At 36.1% G+C, this 23,029-nt stretch overlaps 1 protein-coding gene across 2 annotated transcripts; it reads right to left on the bottom strand.

The window, feature by feature from the left end:
- Positions 1-355: 355 nt before the first annotated feature.
- PPK1 (putative protein kinase 1) lies at positions 356-12,896 on the bottom strand. Of its 2 annotated transcripts, none has more exons than XM_010274571.3 (6): positions 12,406-12,896; positions 11,855-12,274; positions 10,654-11,732; positions 6,841-7,041; positions 1,387-1,548; positions 356-1,156 (listed from the first exon to the last, which is right to left on the bottom strand). In XM_010274571.3, exons 1-6 carry the CDS (start codon positions 12,629-12,631, stop codon positions 566-568), a joined length of 2,679 nt encoding a protein of 892 aa, XP_010272873.1. In that variant the 5' UTR covers positions 12,632-12,896; the 3' UTR covers positions 356-565. The 2 variants fall into 2 exon arrangements, with proteins under 2 accessions (XP_010272873.1, XP_010272874.1); XM_010274572.3 differs by having other exon boundaries at positions 10,654-11,663; positions 12,406-12,894.
- Positions 12,897-23,029: the final 10,133 nt, after the last annotated feature.

The following is a 23,029-nucleotide window of genomic DNA, read 5'->3' as shown; positions in this document are numbered from 1 at the left end:
GCAGGGGGGGATGTTTCCAATTCACAGGGGATAATATATTGTGGGTAGGTGTACACAGAGTTCTTGTGGGCAGGAAATCCAGATCGGGAAGCAACAAAACCTGGCTCTTGATTAAATGGTTACAAACCTTTAGGAAACAAACCACGATACCAAGTTGTAAAGAACATCAACAAAGAGAAAAACTGCTTCTAGAAAAACCATAAAAATAGGCTTTTCTCGAATCGGTGAAATTCTTCCAAAATGGATACTACATAACTTTCGTGGGAGGTTAGTTCATATTATAGACTGGACTAGTCTTCATCTTTTAGTAAACCTTCTGTCTTCATTCCACAATAAGCATACAATCCGAAGGATATAAAACAACACCCTAGGAGACAAATTTGCTTGGTGGGTTCATTTTCCCCTCTTTTTACAAAAAATAAAAAAGGTCAAAATACACAACTAAAATAAAAGGAACAAATGGAAAAAAAAAAAAAAAAAGAGATTGAAGGGAATAAGCATTTCCAAACAATCCACTTCAGATGTAAAATACACACTCCAATCTTAAACATTAGTAGATGACAAGCTACATCCTTGGATCTTTTGCCCCCGAAAGGTATGCAAGTTGTTGCTGGAGTTGAAAGCAAAGATTTGACATTTGCATAACCAACACACGATGTTGATCTTGTGATGTGGACAACTGAGTTGTTATCAGAGGAATTGGATCTGTTAGGATTTCTTGGAGCTGAGAACATAGTGTGGATGTTTTTTGATCATCCCCATAAGCTTCAGTTATTTCCTGAAGCAGTTTACATTTTACTTCCTTGGGGGTAGACAACTGGGAAGGTATTGGAGGAACAAGGAAAGGATGTTGAAGTAACTGCGGTATCCTCCACCTTTCATTGCGGTCCCATGCAAGGCACTTCTTCATAAGATCAAGTAGCCAAGGATTTGAAACTGGTCCATATGTGATCTCATGATTACGATCTGTTATTACCTTGAACTTAGCCCAGAATGTCTTGTATTCCGCAAAAGGGGTCCTACCATATACCATTTGGTAAAGAATGCACCCAAGGGACCAGATATCTGATGGTCGACCACACTTGATAGTATTTCCATTTGCATCATGCTCATTACACATGAATGCTTCTGGAGACATATAACTTAGTGTACCCACCTGCAGTAGTTCACACAATGACCATGTGAGAGAGAGAGAGGTACTCATGTTTCCAACCATGGCTTCATTTGTTTCAAAGTAAGCAGAAATTTTTTTTCTATCTTTAGTTTTCAGTTATATTTTTGTCCTTTTTATGATCAAGCTGTGTTTTCAGCCCGCTTTACATGAAAACAACTACAGGCTATAATTGTAATTTCAGTTGTGTAATAACAAGATAAAGTATCTGGAACCTGAGAGTCTCGTTGGATGTTAGTTGTATCACTCATTATGGCTTTGGCAATGCCAAAATCAATCAGCTTTAGTGAACCTTTGACAAGAAGGAAGTTAGCTGGCTTCAAGTCCGAGTGCACAATACGTTCTTCATGTATAGTGTTTACAGCTTGAAGAATTTGCTGCAGAGGAAGAGGTCAGTATTCCTTTCCAGGTAAACAACTTTTGATATACAAAATTGCAAAACAAAGAAATTAAGGTTGGGCCCCTTATTGTGGATACAATTAGAAGACAGAGAGGTGTGAATAGAGGAACTTAAGGAAAAAAAAAAGAAAGAAAGAAAGAAAAGAACAAATGAAATTTCATAGAAAGAGAAAGAGATGATTGTGCTTTTTTTTGCTCACAGAGATTGAGAGAAAAGTAGAACTAGTTAAAACTCAAATGTAGTAAATGCACTACTTTCTTTATGAATCTTCAAATAGAAAAATGATCTTCATGATGACCTCTTACAACCTTTTACCCTTATTTTTACATCAAAATTTCATTAACCTAAAATTGGCAAACCTCCCATGTAAATAGGGACAAGGCAATCCAAAAAGCATTGTATCATTTAGGTTTGACAAATATGCTGCAAACTGTAATAGTTCTGCCAACAAAGATGAACAGATTTGCCAGGAACTAATGTGCAATTTAACTTCATGGTAGACACTTACAACCTTCGACATTGTACCAGGAGTCCAAATGCAACTCAAACACAACACTACCACTTAATGTCACAATTCTCATGTATCATATTTGTGGGAGATGGTAAAAACTTACAGCCATAACACATGAAGAAAAATATAATTAATCAAAAAAGGAAATGAAATACATAAACTGGCTAATCTTGGTTAAGGACCCACCATTGTATAGGTCCACCAAAATTATGATGCATAGGAAATTACCCTCTGATTTTACTGCACTTAACCAAATGGAGGAGAGTGCCTCTGCTGAAACTAAAAAGATGTACCGTTGTGGATGTTAGTCCTTGAAATATACAACAGGTGGCAAGTTGTGGAGGCCCCAAACCCATCCTATGGGTCCTGTGTCCCCAGAACCAAGTCATTAACCAAAACTAAGTTTTGCAACCTATGATGCCTAAATATTAGCAAAGATGCCATCATCTAAGCCTTGTCCCCATGGGGTCAGCTATATGAATCTTGTTTTGTCATTCTGTTCTGCTAGTGCTATATCCATTTATAGAAACACAGGAAATGGGTAAATAACTCCCATGTCCTAAAATCCCAAAACAAATACAGGTAAATATGTTCCTTGTAATAAGCTTGTATCCTGCTTTTATATCTAGCTTTTTAAGATCTATCATTTGAAATGAGTTGTATCTTGTCATGTTTAATTAAATTTCTTACACAACAGATAGCTTTATAGTATGCAAGGTTCAAAGTATCGATACACCTCTGTGTATTGGCAGAGGTGTATCAGTACTAATAACAGTTCGCTTTTATATTTTTTTAGTTTTTTTTCAAAAATTATCATTTAGATAGTTTTTCATATACTTTTTATTACAAAAAAGAGGGGTCCCAAAACACCTGTAAACAGGTGTTTTCAGGACCCAAAAGATATGATATGATGCGCCCGATTCGATATGATACAGGGTGTATCAAATTGAAACTTTGATCCTTAATAGATGATTTGTTAAAACATGTCATTTTACATACATTAAAAATATTAATACCATATAGTATGTATCCCTAGAAGTGTCCATGCAGTATCCAATGTCATATTCGGCACATATGATGTCCAGCACCAGTACAATGGGCATGTACAAATATCCAGGTATTTGAAGAAGACAACAAGGTACATGGATGACATGACCGTTGCAACCAAAGCAATGGAGCATGTAGGTCAATCTACTAGATTTTGATGCCTTCTATACATAAACAAGGCCATCCAATGTTTTAAAAAGTTATGCCTATTTCCTAGGGCATGCTTAGGTTCACAGACAAGGCTCATTTTCTGGCATGTACTTAACCTGGTTTGATGGTATGTATTGATAAATTAACCTTGAATTCGATATTGCATACAAAATTTACTTATTGTAGGTTGTATGCGTGATGCTTAAGCAGTCTTATGTAGAACTTGAACATGCAAAGCTAAAAACTGTGTTAATAACATGATACTCTAATATGACTAAAAAAAGGGCAACCCAGTGCACAAGGCTCCTGCCAATGCAGGGTCTGGGGAGGGACAGATGTAGATTTGCATATTATTGCATATAAGTTCTAATTGTATTCTTTTTCAAAAGTGGAGCCTTACTTCATTCAGCCACACACCTCACCTTGTGCCTCAGGCTTTAGGAACCCCTTAAAGCTTCTATAATTAGCCACCTATCCCTTGTTTTGAGTATTGAGATCACTAAAACTGTTAACATTTAGTGTACTATGGGCTGCAGGGGTACTGTGGTCTTTTTACATATTGTTATTGTTTTATCATGTCACCCTACTATATAACAGAAAGCTGGCACCGCCAGCCTAAGATTTTGCCTCTCCAATATCAGTTTCTCTCTTCCTCTCTTCTCTTCTCTTTCACTCTTCCCTCTTCTATTTCTGTTCCTTTTTCTTTATTTCTATCAAGAAAACATGGTACCAGAGCAGGTTTTGCGGGCCTTAAGACAGATCAAACCTCCCCCCCCCCCTTCCTTGCTGATTTCCAGATCGATCTAAGGCCCCATTTACTTTTTGGGTAGTTACTTACCCAAGTAAATGCACTTGCCTGGGTAAATATTTCCCCCAGGAAACACTTACCTGGGTAAGTGCATTTACCCATGTTCATTTATTTCCCAAGTAAATAAGACAAGGACCGTTTTAGCCATAAAAATACATTATTAAAAGGGGCAATTTTGTCCCATCCAGGTAAGTGATACCCAGGGAAAATAAATTTTTCGTGGATCTCACATAAATCCCATTGACCAATCTGGAAGTAGTCTCAGTCTTCCTTCTCTTTTTATTTCTTGATCATGTGCCAAGATAGAGTTGTTTGCTTTGTGGTGACTGAATGTGTGAAATTTTTTGGTGGTGTTTAACACCTGTATGGATCATGTGATCCTTTTTGTACCCAGATGGATGGTGTTTTTTGATCAAGTATGGTCGGCGGTGGCTGTAACAGCAGTAGTAATTTCTGTTTCACAACTGTGGTAATTGTGTGGCCCTTTTAAGTGAATGATTCTGATTGTAGGGTCTATTCAGCTTGCTTTTTGGTCTGCGTTTTGGATCTGGTGAACCTAGCACTGTAGCTCTATGGTTCTGGCCCCCAGTAGTGCTGTCTTGTCTTGTCAGGTGTGTGGACTGTTTTCTGGTTAGCTAATACAATACTGTCCCCTATACCATAATGTGGCCGAGACCTCAGGTTTGCAGCCGGAAAGTGACTCTTAGGTTGGTACACCATGTCCTCCGAGGACACAGCTACCTCAGGTACGTCTTCTAACCATGGTGGACTAAGTGAGAGTGTGGACATGACCTTCCCCATGGCTGTTATCCCTCTAGATGACCTCAATTATCTAGAGTGGTCGAGAGGAATTAAACTCTACATTACTGCAAGGGGAAAGATTGGGTATATCAATGGAAGAGTTAAAGAACCAAAATCCGGGAGTGCTAAGCATGAGAAATGGGACCAAGAAAATAGTATGGTGATGCCATGGTGTATCTATGCTCCCACAAGTGAGAAGAAACTTTATGCGAGCTGAGAAGGCTGTTGAAATTTGGGAACAAACAAAAAGGCCACGGTACCCCTGCAGCCCATAGTACACCAAATATTAACAGTATTAATAGAGATCCACCATCAAATAGTTTCTACTAGCATATCAGTGAGGACCAAAAAAATTAAGATGAACAGGAGGTTATAAGTTATAATCATCCAATTTTACTGCATCTAACTGAATGGAGAAATGTTTCTTCTTAAACTAAAAGACGGCGGCTATACATATGCAAATAACATGACCAAATCAGATTGTTAAAATATCTAATTAGCTGGTTCTTGGCATAGCCATTCCCTTAGTTGTGACACAGCCAAATGTGGATATCAATTCTTGAAAGATAGATAGGGTCGAGTCTGAGGATGGCCATTTAGTGCAAAAAACACCGTAAGGACCATACCCAGTCTACCCCTCCCAAGACCCCAGATTGGGTAATGGCCTTTTAATTCTTGAAACATAGAATAGGTGACAAGTAATAGCGGCATAAATCTGATATAGAGCCAAGAAAAGAAAAGGTCATTACCTAATTTTGGCCCCAGATATCTGGGGCCTTGGGAGGATTAGACTGGATAAGACCTAATCTTTGGCATTTTTCTGCACAAAGTGGTTCCCCTCAGACTCAAACCCACTTGTCAGCCCAAGATATAACCACTACACCAAGCAATGGCCCCTTAAAATAGAGCCAAGATATTCTCTATATTAACCACAGCTAAGACAACAAGGTATATGGCATGGTTAAATTGTCCTTAATTTCCCTAATATTTCCACAACATATTTCTATTTCCATAGGTCACAAAATTTTACTGGAATCAACATATTCCCCAGTGAACACTACCAACACTATGTAGAGTACAAGAGATAGTATTGTAACATAAGTTGGTGATAATATTGTAGATATGTTTAGCAATAATGTCATTGCTCACCTAACTTACATATTACCACTTTGAGCTAGCTCAATCTTCATTTCAAACACAAAGTTAAATGTTAGTTTGTCTGTCTAATAGATTATTTGATTGATCTATTACAACCATTTACATTTTCTCTGAGTTCAAATTTTGCTTTGACTCATTCTATCATGAAGCTCTGAATCTTAAGGTTTACAAGGCAACTTCAAAACGTATTCTTTTGTCTATAACCTTAGTTTCTTAGCTTTGTTTAATGATTTGGAACAAGATAATAATTTAAAAAGGCGTGACTATGCTTCTTTTACCATTTCATAAAATATCACTTTATATTTTGCATATTTTAAAATGTTTCCAACATGTCTATACTTTTTACAATATTTCTGACATTTCAACATGTTTCTTATATTTGGATGACCGATGTTTCCACCAACACCGACATTTTTAAACCCTGGTATATGGATAGCATAGTTTTTGCAAGTGAAGTACTCTAGGTCTAGCTCAATTAACTAGCTTTTAATGCCATAGTTTTTTTTTTCTTTTGATGATAATTTTTAAATGCCACAGTTATCTATCATAATTGACACCCAGAATCCATTTCCAGTAATTGACGTCTAGAATCCATTCCCAATAATCCTTTAATGCTTTTTATACACAAACAAAGTGGAAAGGCCATGACAGTTACCTATCATAATTGATACCCAGAAACCATTACCAATAATTCCTTAGGCTAAATTTTAATTAAAGTATTTGGTGGGCTGCCAGAATACAGAGGTATGACAATTCTAAAGGGACTGGATTAAGGGAAGGTTTTGAAAGCCAACCTGCCAATAGAAACGGAGCCAGTTCTCATCTATAGACCAATTGGACTCATCCATTTCTTTCCATTTCTGTGACAACATATGAGCCAAATCAATTTCTCCATATTCAAGCACCATGTATATATATCCATCATCCCTGATTCTTCCATCTTTTGTTTCCATTGAACCACTCATGACTTCCTCCAATAAAGCTTTGTCTGTCACCTAAGAAGAAACAAGGGGTATGAGAGACAAACTAATAAGAAAATATACAGGAAGATATTAATCAAGCTTTCAAAATGCTAAACTTAAATGGGTAATACATTTGAATCAGGGTCATTATTACTAATGAGAGGGTGTTTAAGAAATTGAACACAATATTACCAAAAATATAGTGTTGGTTTCAAAGGTAGTCACACAGTCATTTGTGTCATTCAATATATTAAAAATCCATGGATCACTATCTTGCATTCCACTTATCATACTTTAATTCACTTAACTCTTGTTTCCATAGTTATCAAGGTGCTAAGTCAAGGCCAAGTGCCCACCTGGGCATTGCTGAGGCAAACCTTTTCGTGTGTTTGTGAATTTTTTTTTTCTTTTTTGATCAGAAACGGTAACTTTCATTAGACAGATTAAGAGAATAGACGGTAACTTTCGTGTGTTTGTGAAAATCAAGAATGGGAAAATAACAAATAGATGAAGGGATGAAGCCTCTATTATGTCAAAATATCAAACATGATAGAGACACATAGAGGAGAGAATTTATGTGAGGTTTTCTGAGGAAAAAAAAGGTAACTTTCATTCAAAAGAGGGGAAGGGATATACATCAGATGGCGTACAAGACTACAAGGAAATAGGGAAAAACTACAAAAATCAATAGCCCTATCAAGAAACTAGTAAGATATTTGCACTATACAAACATTCTCTGCCTGAATCAGATGTAGATAATGAATCTGCAGTTTAGTTTAGTTCTCTAGGAATCCATCTATAGATGCAGTTTAAAGAAGCATACAGTTGTGTAAATTGCGGAAAAAGAGGACAAACTGAGAGGGCAAATCCCTTGTTCTAGTCAAATTAAGGAGAAAATCCCTTGATCTGCCATAGAGAAAGATTACATTTTTTTTCTCATAGAACCTGAGAAAAGAAGAAAAGGCCTCTTCTGAAGCATACAATACATGATGAAGAGTACAAGTTGAAGCCCTAACAATAATGAACGCACTACATCCCACAACTGGCACTGTTTATCGTAAATTCATTTTACAGCTCTGTAAATTGAAAATTGGTCCTTTATGAAACATTTCTACACCATTTTAGCCTTATTGATACAATATGACATGGTTCAGCTGCACCACACCTAAAATCAGAAGACATATACAGAAACACCAAGGCAAGGCTCAAGGCACCCAAAAAAAAAATCCATCACCTATCATCTCTTTGGCACTTGCCTAGGCATCACCTCCGAAAAAAAGAAAAAGACTTTTTTCCAATTTCCACTCTTGATGCTTTTCATATGGTTTTAGATCCAACAACCAAGTTTTCTATAAGAGTTCAGATTCAATCATTCCAAATGCTGCCTTATCCAACAAACTTCACAGATTAGATATTTACTTTAAGGATAATTTCTACATCTAAACATTCTATACAAATGTAAGGTGTATGATGGGTGATGTAGGATGTCCAACTAACTGCAAGTGCATGGACAATCTTATATTTTGAGGCTTATGGAACACCCAAAAAAGATTCTGAAATCTTTTGAAACCAAATTGGAAATTGTTTAAGACAAGGTTGACAGCTCATTAGTGTCCAATTTGTGATCTCCTAATGTCTAGATACATCACGTGATTGTCTAGTGATACTGGAAGTCTCAATCTGATCTAATGGTGAAGGTAGAAGAGGCAAAGGAGGCAAATTATGAAATGTAGTAGCAGTTTCATGGACACAGATGGGATGGGCCACAATCCAAATGTAGCAGTTTCATGGCAAAGGAGGCAGGTTTAGCCACCTTGTAGAAGTTATAAGGAAAGTCATGTACCATGAGAAACAGATTGGATGGGACACAATCCAAATTTCTCAAGCTACTGCTCGGGTTTGTGTTTTTATAGACGTGTCCAAGAGTCCTTGTTTATTTGTCTTGCCAAGTCAGATTCCTGGGCACATGTTGAGTTCTGATTCCCATATCCATGTCCATGCAACACTGCTTATTGGTCCTGTGTCATCAGACCCAGCAGCCTGCCATTGATTATAACCACCATGAACAGGAAATGAGGCAAATTGGGTGAATGATAATGAATCTACATTTAGAGTGTTGAGTACTTTGATTAGTGAAGAAGAGTTATTAGATGATATTATTGAAGCCTTTCATTTTTGAGTAGTGAACCTGAAGTCATAACCACTTGAGGATAGGTAAATATAATGAGTCTATTTTTCTTATGGGGAGAAGACCATGCCCATGCTCTCTTAACAGAGTAACAAACTGGAAGGGGAAAAAAAGATTAGGGAGCAAATGAATGAACATTATGACAAAAGGGGAAGGAGTGAAAGTATTCTTTAGCAATTTTTAGAACTTAAGTGCTTGTTGGTGCATTTAATTAAGAAATCTATTTGGGACCAGTTGAAAAGGAAGATTCTATGAGGGCAGAGCTTCTTTCTCCTCCAACACCAAAAAATATTATTGTAGTTGTAGCTATGCTTTGAGAGAATTATTATGGTGGGAGATTCTCAAGTTAACAATGATTGGATGAGAAATATATCAGCAGAGTCATGGAAATTCACTCATCCCCTTAAGAGAAGCACAGTACTTGGCATCCAGGCTGAACACCTCATTCTGTTGGTTCCAAGATCTACAATCTTAGTGGCAGATAAATCTTGCTGAAGGGTGAAGGGGTGAGAGGAATCATTCGTATTATGCTTACAATTTGCCAGGTTAAATTCTTGTGATGGAAATATGGAATTCATCTTATCTTGAATCTATTGTGTACCATATGTGGAATTCTCTACCTGATTGGAGCTTTTTGATGCTCTTGCTTTGGTTTCTTGAGAGAATAATGGCTAGGTAGTTTCCCTTCTATCATTTAATGCAATTCATCAGTTAACAATAAAAAAGAAACTACATAGATTTAGTGTTGATTTGGACCCAGTGGGAGAAAGAGAAACTTGATTTAAGCCACAAAAATGAATCCTCGGCATCATGAGCATACCTTCTCTAATAAGCAACTACCCAAAAATGTTGTAAATTTGTGGCTTTTTCTATAAAAGTTGTATATATGTAGGTATAGATTATATTATTAGGCTAAAAAAGAGGGAAACCATCCTGAAAGTACAAAAACTCCATATATTACTATCTTAATTCTTACCTATATGACCACAATAGTTATTATGTTCATAACTATAGTATCATGCATATGACCAGAATCGTGTTCTTTATTTATTCATAATTTCATATGGGGAAAAGAAGGAAATAAAGAGTCAAAAGCAATTTCCTATTGGCCCATTAGCTAGATGACAAGCTGGAAGGGACTCAGCAGCAAAATCTTGTCTAATGTATAACTGTTATTCATGATTGGTCCATTAACCTGAAACTTAATTATTATATTTCCCTAGCCTCAGTTTTATTCCAAGTATAAATATAATCTGCTACTTCAGTCAAATTGAGTACTTTCCAACTTGAGAATATAGTTAAGGTTATACAAAGTTAACATTTTTATCCTGATTAATTGGTCAAATAGCATATATATGAATTAAAATATGTCAAGAATGTAATCGTCATGACTCATGAGTAAATGTAAAGACATCTGTACAATTGAGAGGCATAGTGTATGATTAGAAGTTTTGTACCTCATAGTCGATAAGTTGTATGATGTTGTTCTTTCCCTTTAGCTTCTCTAGATATTGAATCTCCTGACAAAATCCATATGCAGTAGAATAATCACGACCTTTAAGCTTGATCCTTTTAAGGGCATAGATTGTACAATTGGATGAGATGACCTTGTAAACCTCACTGCTTCCTCCACTCCCAATCTTTCCAAGCTTCTGATAGAGATTCCCATTAACTTTGAAGAATAAGTCAGGATCATAATTCTTTTTCCGAGCGCCAGATGTCCCCTTACCACTTACAGCCTTCTCTGGTTTTTCTAATTTAGAGGGCTCCAGTTTCATATTTGAAGATGAGTTTTTGGTTGATGGATCCTGTGATTGTATATCAGAAACCTGATCTGAATACTTTCCTTTAGCTATCTTATCATCCATATGGGAAGGTGCTTTTGCATGGTCAGCAATTCCATCAGCTAACCCTTCACGTTGCTTCAAATAACAGGCTTGCTGCCCCTTTGACAGTCCCTGATCAGTAACTCCTGTGGTCCCAAATGCAGAGGCAGTCGCTTGGGTTGAAACAGCTGCCTGATCTGCTATCATACTACTACTGCACTGAAGCATAGAAGATGGTGGCTGCACGGAATCTCCTCGAGTAACAGGTTGAGGATTCACATTTAACTCTTCCAGAGGTTCTATTTCCATATGAGAACTGCTATCTCGACAAGAACGAGAGCTGTAGGTTGTTGAATTCAGCATAGATGCAGATGCTGAATGGACTGATGTTGTAGTAGCACAGGATGAACCCACAACCGATGATTGAGTCATGGGATGACTTGTTTCCTTCCCAGGAAACGCCATGAATAGGTGCTGCTGATCCTGCAGTAGCGTGCTTCTTTTCGCCAACAAAGAGGCGATTCCACCATCTGACTTCAGCCCCACGTCCGAATTTTCTATGTGCTGAAACTGACGTTGCTTCAAATCGTGATCATTTCCCGTTGACAGCTCTAGCCGATTGTTAGCATCCCATTCCATCTCTGTCAATGCAAGAGAACTCAAATGAGACGACATGTTTTCCGTACTAGTGGCCATTCCCTCACAGGCCCCTGCACAAACAAAAGAATAGGAAAAAAAAAGCTGCAATATGTAGCGCGCCCAAGATGATTAATTTGTAGTAATTATAACAAGCGAATCAAATTTGTCAGATATCAAAAATGTGTTTACTCACTCTGGGAGTCACAATTGCTGCTCAAAGAAAACTGAACCTTTTTCTGACCTTCAAGCGCAGGGGGATTTTGAGATAGCTCACGGGATGAAGGGACTACACCACTGCTGCTCCGATTAACGTCAGGCTTGGTTTCACCTCTCTGCAAACCAAATGGGTTCAAATTCTCATCCTGAGTCTCCGTCATAGTCGCTGTAGCGGAAGGTGGGGTAATTGAGGAATCGTCAAGAACTTCCCTAACAACTGCAGAAACACTCTCCCTCTGATCAATCAAGTCAACCGCAGCATTGCCCTGTCTTGACGAAACCACGTCTAACGAGTTCTCCGTGTCTACTGTGATACCCGATTCACAAACTGAGCTTTTTGATGGCTCTCTTTTGGGAACCAAGCGCCTGGGTTGGAAAAGACTAGACTGTGCTGTACCTGGAAATTTCTCAAAGCATATGACCAAAGAAACCCTAAACTTCAGACTACAACACTCGTGAGAAGGGAAAATAGATACTAAGCTTTCAATTCAATATTAGAGGAACTAAGAAGTCTGCAGAGAGATTTACCAAGAGGCCTGTGACGCTTGAACACAGCATGAAGATCTCGAAATAAATTGGCGGGTGAAGAAGAAGATGAAGAGGAGGAAGAGGAGGAGGAGGAGGAGGAGGAGGAGGAGGAGGAAGAAGAAGAGGAGGAAGTAAAGGGGCGAGAGCGGCGAGAGTCGGCCAGGGTCGGACAGTGGAGGTTCCTGTCGGTCGAAGGTAAGGCCGGAAGATTAGCCTCCCCATCCATGGCCGGATCTCAACGGCATCTCCGGTTGGAAGATGAAACAAATGATGCCAGGGTTTAAATAAGCAGGGATCAATTAACATCAGTGGACAAGATTCGGCGCAGGAAATCTAAGCGTTGATCCATCAGGAGAAGTAGAGGTGAAGTTTCTTGCGGAGGGAGTGATACCGTCGATGAGGCAGAAACGGCAACTGAAAGCTCCTCCGGTCCCCCTCTACCGTTGGAGTTGCGCGGAACTGTCCAAGACAGGTTTGAAATGAACGGCCCTATTTGTTTTAGCGCTTCTTGTTATTTAAACTCAGAGGCTTTTCCGGTTCTGTCCCTATCTTTTACTTAATTTTTGCATACGGTCCCACATGTGCACATGGACCGGGATCGGAGCATCACATGGGCTTGCCTCGAATATTAATAGATGGGCTTTAGTCGAAGGTAGCCCACTCCAATCCGAAAGGTGCAACTCCTTATGGTGAATACTGTTTTAAAAGGTTAAGCCTTTGTCAGCATTAGGGGTGAGCAAAAAAACCGAAAAATTGAATTGACCGAAAAAATCAACCGAAACTGAACCAAAAAATCAGTTAACCAAACCGGTCAGTTCAGTTTCGGTTTGATGTTCTTAAAAAACTGATAGTTTCAGTTCAGTTTTGCTTAACTATTTAAAAAAATGGTCATTAATCGAACCGACCGATATATATAGTAATATATATTTATATAATATTATATTGTTTTTTAAATCGAATAAACAATTTTAGCAATCTACTTTCAAACTTTCTCTTTGAAAGTTTCAATCTGAAAATTGAAAGTTCGGCAGTCTGCCTCTGCCAGACTGTTAGACTGAAGACTACAGTCTCTTACTCTCGAAAATCAAAAATTTTCAAGCCTTTCTTCTCTCGAATTAGAAATCTAAACTAAACCTTCTCTCACTCTCTCAGTCTTTTCTCTTACAATCTTTCTCTTCAAATCAGACTCTTACTCTCTCAGACTCTCAATAGTCAGTTCTCTTCTTCCCCAACGGACCGATGGTCTCCGACCCTCCACCCTTTGACTGAATCACCGACGGCCTCCGACGGTTGAGTCACTGATGTCCGACACTCCGACCAATTGTGTCTGTCTCACCTCACTCTCTGTTCTATGTTCTCTCTCTCTCATACTCTTCTTCTTCTTCCCTAACGAGCCAAACCTACTAACGGGCGAGCCTCCAACCGACGTCTGGTGTCTCCTCTCAGATTCATCATTTACTCTCTCTCAAACCGGCATCTGGCGTCTCCTCTCAAATCTCAACCTCTCATCTCTCAGTCTCTCTCTCTCACTTAACACTTAGACTCACTGACACTCGGTCTCTTCCCTCTTAGTCTTAGTCACTCTCACTCTCAGTCTCAGTCTCAATCTCTCTCTCATCTCTCTCACTCTCAATCTCAGCTCTGTTCAATGTTCACTCTCTCTAGACCATCAGCAGGGAAGGTTTTTCCCCTTTTCTAATATTGAAGGCATAAAAAACCGAAAAACCAGTTAACCGGTTGACCAGTTAATCGATTGCATCAGTTCAGTTTCGGTTTGGTTAAATTGAAAAATCAAACAGTTTGGTTCCACCAGAAAATCACCCCCACAATTCGATTAACTGAACTGTGAGCACCCTCTAGTTAGCATAACCCTTGACGAGATGGTTGTGGGTCCTTATTGAAACCCCCTCTCCCTCTCTGTCCAGAAATTGAATATTCCGTACTATCATAACAGAATTCGCGTCTTCTCTTGCAACAACTTTAGCAACAATGGTAACTGCTTCTGTAACCAAACCCACCTCTTTGTTGCCGCCTTCCTCCTCCAATGCCATTGTTTACACTCCAAGCTTTCATTCCCCATCTCGGTGAAGCCAAAGCTCCAATTTTCATCTAAGATAGCCACATCTTTCCTCTCATTCTTTCACTTTTTTTGAGTAAGTTTTCCTGCCATTCACTTTGCATAAGCGCATGCGAGGTGGGTATTAGAATTTTCTTTATTTCTTTGTTTCGATTTCAAGATGGTGGTTTCTTTGGGGTCTGGATTTGATTGATGTGTCTAGGTTGCCACTTTTGTAGAATTGTTTTAGTGTTTTAGTTTCCGCCTTCGTGATTTTAATCACATTTGGGTTCATAAAGAAAATGAGGAATTGGCCTTCTTTTCTAATTCTAATCACATTTTGGTTAGTAATAGAAAGGTTGTGGGTTGATGTTATGAAGAATTAATGTAGCAACTATAAATTGTGCTTGATTGCTTGTAATCTCATTAAATTTTATTGAAGAATGTTTTCTTTTTTATTGTTTTAGTCATTGAATTTCCAATTACCATTTCAAGCTTGGATTTTTTTGATAATTTAGTAATTTCTAATTTCAATTAATGAGAAATAACGCATATTCTCTTATTGCTTCATGTATTTACATTCATCAATAACTATCTATTGTAAACGAGGCCTTGCTACATGATTTGTCTCTTGGGGAGTTATAGATTTACATTGTGACAACAAAAATTCACCTTGTCCACTTAAGGAATGTTGAAATTAACAGCTATTGTATATCAATTTTTTGTTTCATATACAATTTGGTCATGGAGTGCCCCATCACTTACTAAGGTGGTGTTTGGTATTGCTGAACAGACTTTCGGACGCTAAAATTATTGCTTTTTCAGTGGTTGGTGGTCATTTGGTTTAACCTCCAAACATATCCTTCAAATGCCGAAAACTCCTCCAAAAAGTTCATAGGTCAAGCTACCTACCTCCAAGCATGTTCAGAGGTAGCAGATGACATTTATTTCCCACCGATGCCCTTCTCTAAAGTTAGAAAACGCAAAAATATTCAACATTTTCAGTTTGATTCTTTGATCAAAACTAAAGGTTTGGTTATTACAAAAGGTTGCAACCTGGATGAAGCATCAACATCTCGAACGAGGGACTTAGGATGTAGAACAGGGGATAGCGGATGACATTTGTTTCCCACAGATGCCCTTTAGTAAAGTTGGAAAACCCAAAACATTCAACATCTTCGGTTTGATTCTTTGATCAAAACTAACAGTCTGATTCGTGCATAGGGTCGCGACCTAGATGAAGCATCAACGTCTCAAACAAGGGATGATGGCTCTATTTCTGCAATAGAATCTAGAACAGGGGAGAAAGGTGTCTTGCACAGGGGGACAACAAAATGAAGGAAGGTGTCTTGAGAGAGAGAGAAATGGGGCAGAACTGTGGAGTACTTGCCATCGTGGTTCAGTGGCGGTGAGTGAGGAAAAATCCCCAATGTTTTTGATTAAATTTCCCTGTGTTAGAACCTAAACCTTTTTTCTCTTTTCAAACTTTCAAACGTATGAATCTTCAAGCAACATGACTTTTTCTAACTTCTGGCAACACTTTGACGAATTTAAGGTGATTTCACCCGGGAAAGTCATAATTAAAGTACACAAGAAAGGCTAGAGAGACAAGGTGTTCTCAACAACACTTCACCATTGGAACGGTACAAGGCCTATAAGCACCAAATCCTTGGATTAGAGGAACAACACGGAAGATTGGTTTCAGAAAAAAAATGTAATTTTTTTCTCATTTTTAGTAGAGGGATTATTTTGTCAAAAAAAATATTGATTTTTGTACCAATCACTAGTTTGGTCATTTTTTTACAAACATAACCAAATTTGTCAATTCAATAAATTTGGTCATTTATCTTACAGAAAGCCCTATTGTTAATCTTATTTATTATTTTTAATTTTCTAATTTTATTATTTCTTAATATTTAATATTTTTCTTATTTTATAATTTTTATAATATTATAAAATTTTAATAATTTTAGTCATTATTATTTAATAATTTAAGTAACAATTTGAGGGATAAATTTGTAAAATGTACATTTTCAAATGTTAAAACATTCATATTGCCAAACAACTCCATTACATTCAAATATTTGCAAAAACAGAAAAGCAAATTTTCTTCAAAATGTTTAGAGCTTTTTTGGACTTTTTTTTTGCTTTTCAGGCTTTCGAGTTCGGATTTACCAAACACCAGCTATGCCACTCTCCTCCTCTCATTTCACCTTGTTAACATCCAAAGTCAACATGCATGTCCAAAGCCTTACAATGAGAGGGGGCTGCTAATAAATTGCAAAGGATTAGAGCCAACTTACGACCTTATGGATGTTGCATGAGCCTTGCATACATCTACACATCTCTTCAAGAATAATCCTTATTATCTCTCTTTAATCAATATATCATGTTGTAATCCGTATTATCTCTCTTTATCCAACTCTTAATCTTTGTTAGCAATGATGCCAATCTAGTTAGTAGGTTGACTTTGAGCATTAGAGGAGCACCATAGAGTTAACCGATAGTCTATCAATGGAATTCTAAGTGGCTTGTGAAGTTCAAGCTCAAGACTTAGGTTGCATTTGGAAAATCGTTTTGCAATGTCTTCCAGGCTTTTCAAAGCTCAAAAAATCAAACTATTATCTAGATAGCCTAAGGGTGAATTAGGTTATATATAGAAACTTTTCCCCTTTCTAAAACCTTATAGAATGATAACTGCAAGAACAATGAAGTGAAAGTTGTGTGTGTGTGTTATGCAAATGTAGATAGTAATGCAATCAAATCTTTACATATATGTTAGGCCAACACCCTAGCTTACATCCTCTCCTCAGGTAACCTCTTGGGAGATTGACTAACTACAAAAGACTTCTCATTTGTCAATCAAACCTTTACAACCAATATTCCAAGTACCTGTTAGATCTGGGTAGACTTCCCTCGTGCCATTCCAACCTACAATGCTTTTCGATAAGATGATAATAATGAATACAAAACAAACTAATAACAAAGCAAGAGGATGTATATGCAGTCAAGAAATTTTCTCCTTTTTTGAATTTTTTATTTTTTTTATTCCATGTCATTTTCAAGACAACCAACGAGATGCACTTTCCCAATAACCTGAATAATCTCTTCTCCTAAGATTTATCCTAAGCTACTTCCCCCACTATCCCCTACTTTCTCCAAAATTATCTCAAATTCCTATTTATCTCCAAAGTTATCTCTAATTTAGTAAAGGGTTTCCCAAATTATCTATAATTCCTATTCATCCTCTCCCCTAATTTTTTATCTATATCTATCTAAAGAAAGTTTAGATTAAAAAATTTAAGAATTATTTAAATATTCTAACAAAATCATATAGTAACTTTAAAATATTTAATACAAACACAAAAAATCAATTTTATATTTTTACAAAATATATCAAGAAATTATGTACTAACAATTTAAATTATGTTTTTTTGGACTATCAATTTAAATATTTAATAATACATAATAGCTTTAAATAAATAAAATTAAAATAACAAAAGATTTTAAATATTTTATATATTATACAAATATTTAAATAACTAAATATTTATCATAACTAGATTTTAAATAGTTAAAATAACGAAAAATTGTAATAAATTTAAAAAAATTTCTTCAAAGAAGAAAAATATTTATAACGTAATATTGGAATTAATAATTTAATATATTACAAAATTAAAAATGAAATTATGTAATAATAGTATAAATTATGACTTTATGGATAATTAAATTTAATAAATAATTCATATTTTAAAATAATAAATAAATATTTTAAATAACAAAATATTTAACATAACTAGATTCTAAATAGTAAAAAAAAAGAAATTATGTAATAAATTTTAAAAAATCCTGAAATTTTGAAAAGTAATTATAACATAATGATGAAATTAATAATAATTTAATATTTTTACATAATATTGTAAATAACTAATTTCAATTATATCAAGTAATAATTTGAGAAAATAACTTTCAAAAAATAATATTTATTTATGATAATTTTAAACTCTTAATCTATATTTATTATATAGATATATATACTAAAATTAATATTTATTGGATTTCAGTAATTATTTATTGTTTATTATGATAAATGTATTTTCAATTATTATGTATAAATTTATTTTGTTTTGCTATTTAACAAAAAAACTTTTAATAATTATTGGAGATTAAACTACTATTATTGAAAATTTTAAATTTAATTTATTGTACTGATTGTATTTATTATATTTTTGTTATAACTTGATGAGGAGCATTTTGGTCACCCTACACAATTATTGACACGTGGACGTTGTCAGCAACACAACGTCCATCTCAACAAGACAGCTCGATAGAACGATATGTGGTAGTCTGGAGTAGGTACGTGGCCGAGCTGAGGCGAGCTCGGTCAGCCGACAACTACAGCTTGCCCCAAAATTGTTCCGCACCTTGTGCCCGCAAAAACGCCATTACCACGGCTATAGGAGCAGCTCGCCGAACCGTACGACACAAGACCCGCGGGTGACCTATAACTACCACACAAATCTAGTAATTGACTGACCAACATACCCCAAACTGCGGAAAACAGCTTCGTAGAAGACTCAAAGACGTTGCCTGATGGCAACTAAACCTCAGATAGTTATAAAAAGGACCCCAAGATCACTTTGAAAGGTATGCGCACATAAGCTCTTACGCTCTCTCACATATCCTCACTTAGACTTACTTACTGATTTAAGCATCAGAGTGTATTCTTGGGTAAAACCTACCTAGTTACTCTAACTCTCTTGTCCTTACAATTCTTCTCAACTCGAATTCATAGCTCGCAACTCGGCATTGTCGGGTTGGAACCCAGTTCGAGCCACCTCATCAGACACGAGGGAGTAAGCAAATTGTGCTTTATCATAACTTATTGATTAATTTTTATTAGAGATTAAACTATTATTTGAGATTATACTATTTATTGACTAAGTTAATATATTTTTAGTACTTATTGTATTTTTGTAATTATTGTATTTTTTTCATTATCAATATATTTTCAATAATTGTGTATTTTCGCTATAAATTTTCAATAATTATTGGATATTAAATTATTCTTATTTATCAGAGATGAGACCATTAATTTAGCTAAAATTATGAGTGTTCGTGAGTTGGTTCAATTTAGTCGTAGGCTATTTGGCCAACCAAATTGACTTGGTCAGGTTGGGGAGTTGGCAATTGAAACTGATTAACCTTTTGTGAAACCCAACACACTCAAGTTGTATCGGTTTGGGTCAATTTTTTGGTTTGGTCAGTCGGTTCAAAAGATTTAAACTTAAAAATTTAATTTAATTTTAAAAATTACAGTGCAATTATTAAAAAATAAACTAAAAAATTAGATTTGTGATATAAAATATTTTAGACTAAGAAATATGGGAAATTTCCCACTTTTTCCATATTAAAAATTATATTTAAAATATAAAATGTTAATATATATATCCATGATAAGGTTGTTTACAAATGGCCAAAGTGAAAGTGAACCAACTTGGTTGAATTGGGAAATTTTTTAATCAAAGTCGACCTAAAATACTAGAAAACCGAGCAACTCAAGTCGAGTTGATTGAGTTGGTCGGTTTCATCAATTTGATGAATAAACTTAACTGAAATTAATTATTGTTATTTTTGTATTATAAAAAATTTAGCAAAAGTAGTATGTAAAATATAAATAATTATTAATTATTTAAAAAGTTGAAAAATATAAAACAATTGTATACTCTTATGTGTTTCTAATAGGGTCATTTACTAGAAGACATCTTTAGGGATGGCAATTTTCCCCATCCCCGACAGGGACTCGACTTCCCCGACCCGATGGAGCCGGGGATGGGGATTGTTTTGGTAGGATAGGGGTGGCAATGGGGAATAATAGGAATCCCCGATCGGGGTTGGGGATGGGGATTGAGGTCCCTGCCCCACCCCGACCCTGATTATATATATATATATTAAATGTTATTTATATTAAATCTACTATTATATTATTTATATATATTTATCCAAACATATTTAAAACATTATTTATAATTTATAATTTTTATTTATTTTAAGAAAAATACTATTATCTGAAAACATTTTGGGGATTTGGGTCCCTACGGAGAACCCATCCCCGTCGGGGATCGGGGATGGGGGTTAATTTCATAATCGGGGTTGGGGACGGGTGGTGTTGTCTGGAAGTGTGTCGTTAACTACTTCGAAACACCAATTTAAATATTTATAAATTTTTCCAATTCTCAAACAAATACTAACGCAATAAATGGGTGAGAACGGGTCCTATCCACAGGGAAGCGAGGGAAAAATTAATACATACTCAAATCCGGACAAGAGAACACAAGAGGGAAGTGTAAAAATATAAAAATTAATTAATTAAACTAAGGAAAATATAGAATTTGAACAGTACTGAAAGTTAAATGTGTAGAAACATAAATAAATAAACGAAAGAAATGAAATAAAAATCTGTAATTTGACCAGAGGTAGTAGTCTTTGGATCTCTCCTTTGACCCTCGAACTTCTCGAGCTAGGCCTTTCGTCTTACCTGGCCAAATTTCAGATCTGCAGAAAAGAAAATGAAGATCAAACAGAATGAAAATAAATTGTAGAAAGGAAATAACGAAACTGAGAAAGAAAGAACATAAATTAAAACTAAAACTAATGTAAAATAGTTGGGATCCAATTCTAGAGGTGGCAGTAGTGGTGTTGGCGAACTGCAAGTAGGAACCCCTCCTCTTGCTTGGGCATCTTCCTCTTCCTCTACCCTTGAACTTCTCAAGATCTACCTTCCTTCTTACCTGGGTGAATTGACCAACCCCTTCTACAGGGCCCCTGGGGTCCTTTTTATAAAGAAGAGTGGACACAACTGAGAATTGACAGAAAGAGGGGGCGAAAGTTGGGTTTTAGCAAAAATATAGGTGCCTTAGGGTTTAGAATGAAGGGTTAGGATAGTTCTAGGGTGATCCTAAAGCTGAGAAGAAAAGGAGAAGACACCCAATATTATGTATGACTCAGATTTAATGGCTAAAGGCTGAATGGTGAAGATTAGAAGTTAGGTGGTTCTTAGGGTTAGAATGCTAAAAAGAGAGTGCCCTAGAATTGATGGTGGAGATTAGAAGGGATGGAAAGGTGAGGATTTAGCAATTAGGGGTGGCTAGGGTTTGTTAAGAGTGAAAAGAATGGGTTAAAAGGCGCCCTAGGGTATGCTAAGGCGTGGGGAGCATGTTAATACAGTAGGAGGGGCGCCAAACTGGGTTTAGCAGCTAGGAGGCGCCCTCCTGCTTTCAGTTTTTCACAAAACACCCCCTCTCAACTGGACTTCATACCAGCTTCCCAAAATTTGCATTTCAGCCATGAAAACTTCCTAATTTTCCCCAGAATTTGCATAGAGACCCTTAGAGGCCACAACATTGCATTTAACTGGGAAAATTGCACATCTTAACTATTCTAAGGCCGAAAATATCCCTGAATTGATGCCCTTAAGGCATCAAAATGCAGAGTTGTCAACGGGGAATATGACTCCCACCCCATTGCCATTCCTACACACCTTATAGTTATACATATTTACTTAAACCTACCATATAGTTTTCATTTTACTAAAACATCCCATATATTTTACAACTTATTTACTTAATCAACCTTTCATTAAGGAGTGTTTGTTTTGCCATTAGACCCATGATTTGTTATTCCAAAAATGCCCTTAACATTTTTTTTTTGTATAGAGAACTAAATTGACCAAATATAGACAATAGAGTGGTTGCCAATGTCTTATTAAGGGAAAAATGGTATTTTTATTTTTTTATTAAATTTATTTAAATGAACATTAGGGTCAACATTATCATTTTCTACTGCCATCTAATGGAAGATTGATTAAATCCATTGCAAATTATAAGTGGTATTTTAGTAAAATGCTAACTATAGGGTAGATTTTAGTAAATTCATGAAACTATAAGAGGTATTTTAGTAAATAACCCTTTCTATTATTAACTTTCGCATCACATGGGTCCCCGCTAATAAACTAATAAGCTAAACACTTGAAGAGATTTACAAATCTAAGTGAGAAACAAATAAGCCAAGAAGGCTACTCTATTTTTCTTACTATAACTAATTTAGATAAAAAATCTTAAAAGAATAACTCTTTATCATAATAATGCTCTCTTTTTTAATTGATATTCACAAATCGAGTTCTTATTTCTCTTTCAATCCAAAACCACTAATTTATAGTAGTGAGAGAATTTGACCATTTGAGAGCCGTTAGTGAGGATTCAATCTATTCTTGGTAATGTTCAAATCAAGTTTCCAATGAGTAGAAGGCACACCATAAGAAGAAATAGCCATTATGCCTTCTAATGGTCAACAATTTTTATAGGTAATCAATTGCTACAAGTCGATAGTCAACTAGCACTTGTAGGAAGGTATCGACTTGTAGGAAGGAATCTTTCTTCTCTAGTAGTCAACCACTCCCTTCTAGTAATCGATTATCAACTCATACCAACTCTCGACTATCAAGCATATTTGACTCATGAATAGTGTTTTCTTAAATACTAGACTCCGCTGTCATGGGTATTCGACTCA

Source organism: Nelumbo nucifera, chromosome 5, assembly GCF_055504915.1.
Source record: "Nelumbo nucifera cultivar China Antique chromosome 5, China Antique-T2T, whole genome shotgun sequence".
Classification (NCBI taxonomy): domain Eukaryota; kingdom Viridiplantae; phylum Streptophyta; class Magnoliopsida; order Proteales; family Nelumbonaceae; genus Nelumbo; species Nelumbo nucifera.
Note: the sequence above shows the minus strand (reverse complement) of the source record. Positions and strands in the feature narration are given on the sequence as shown.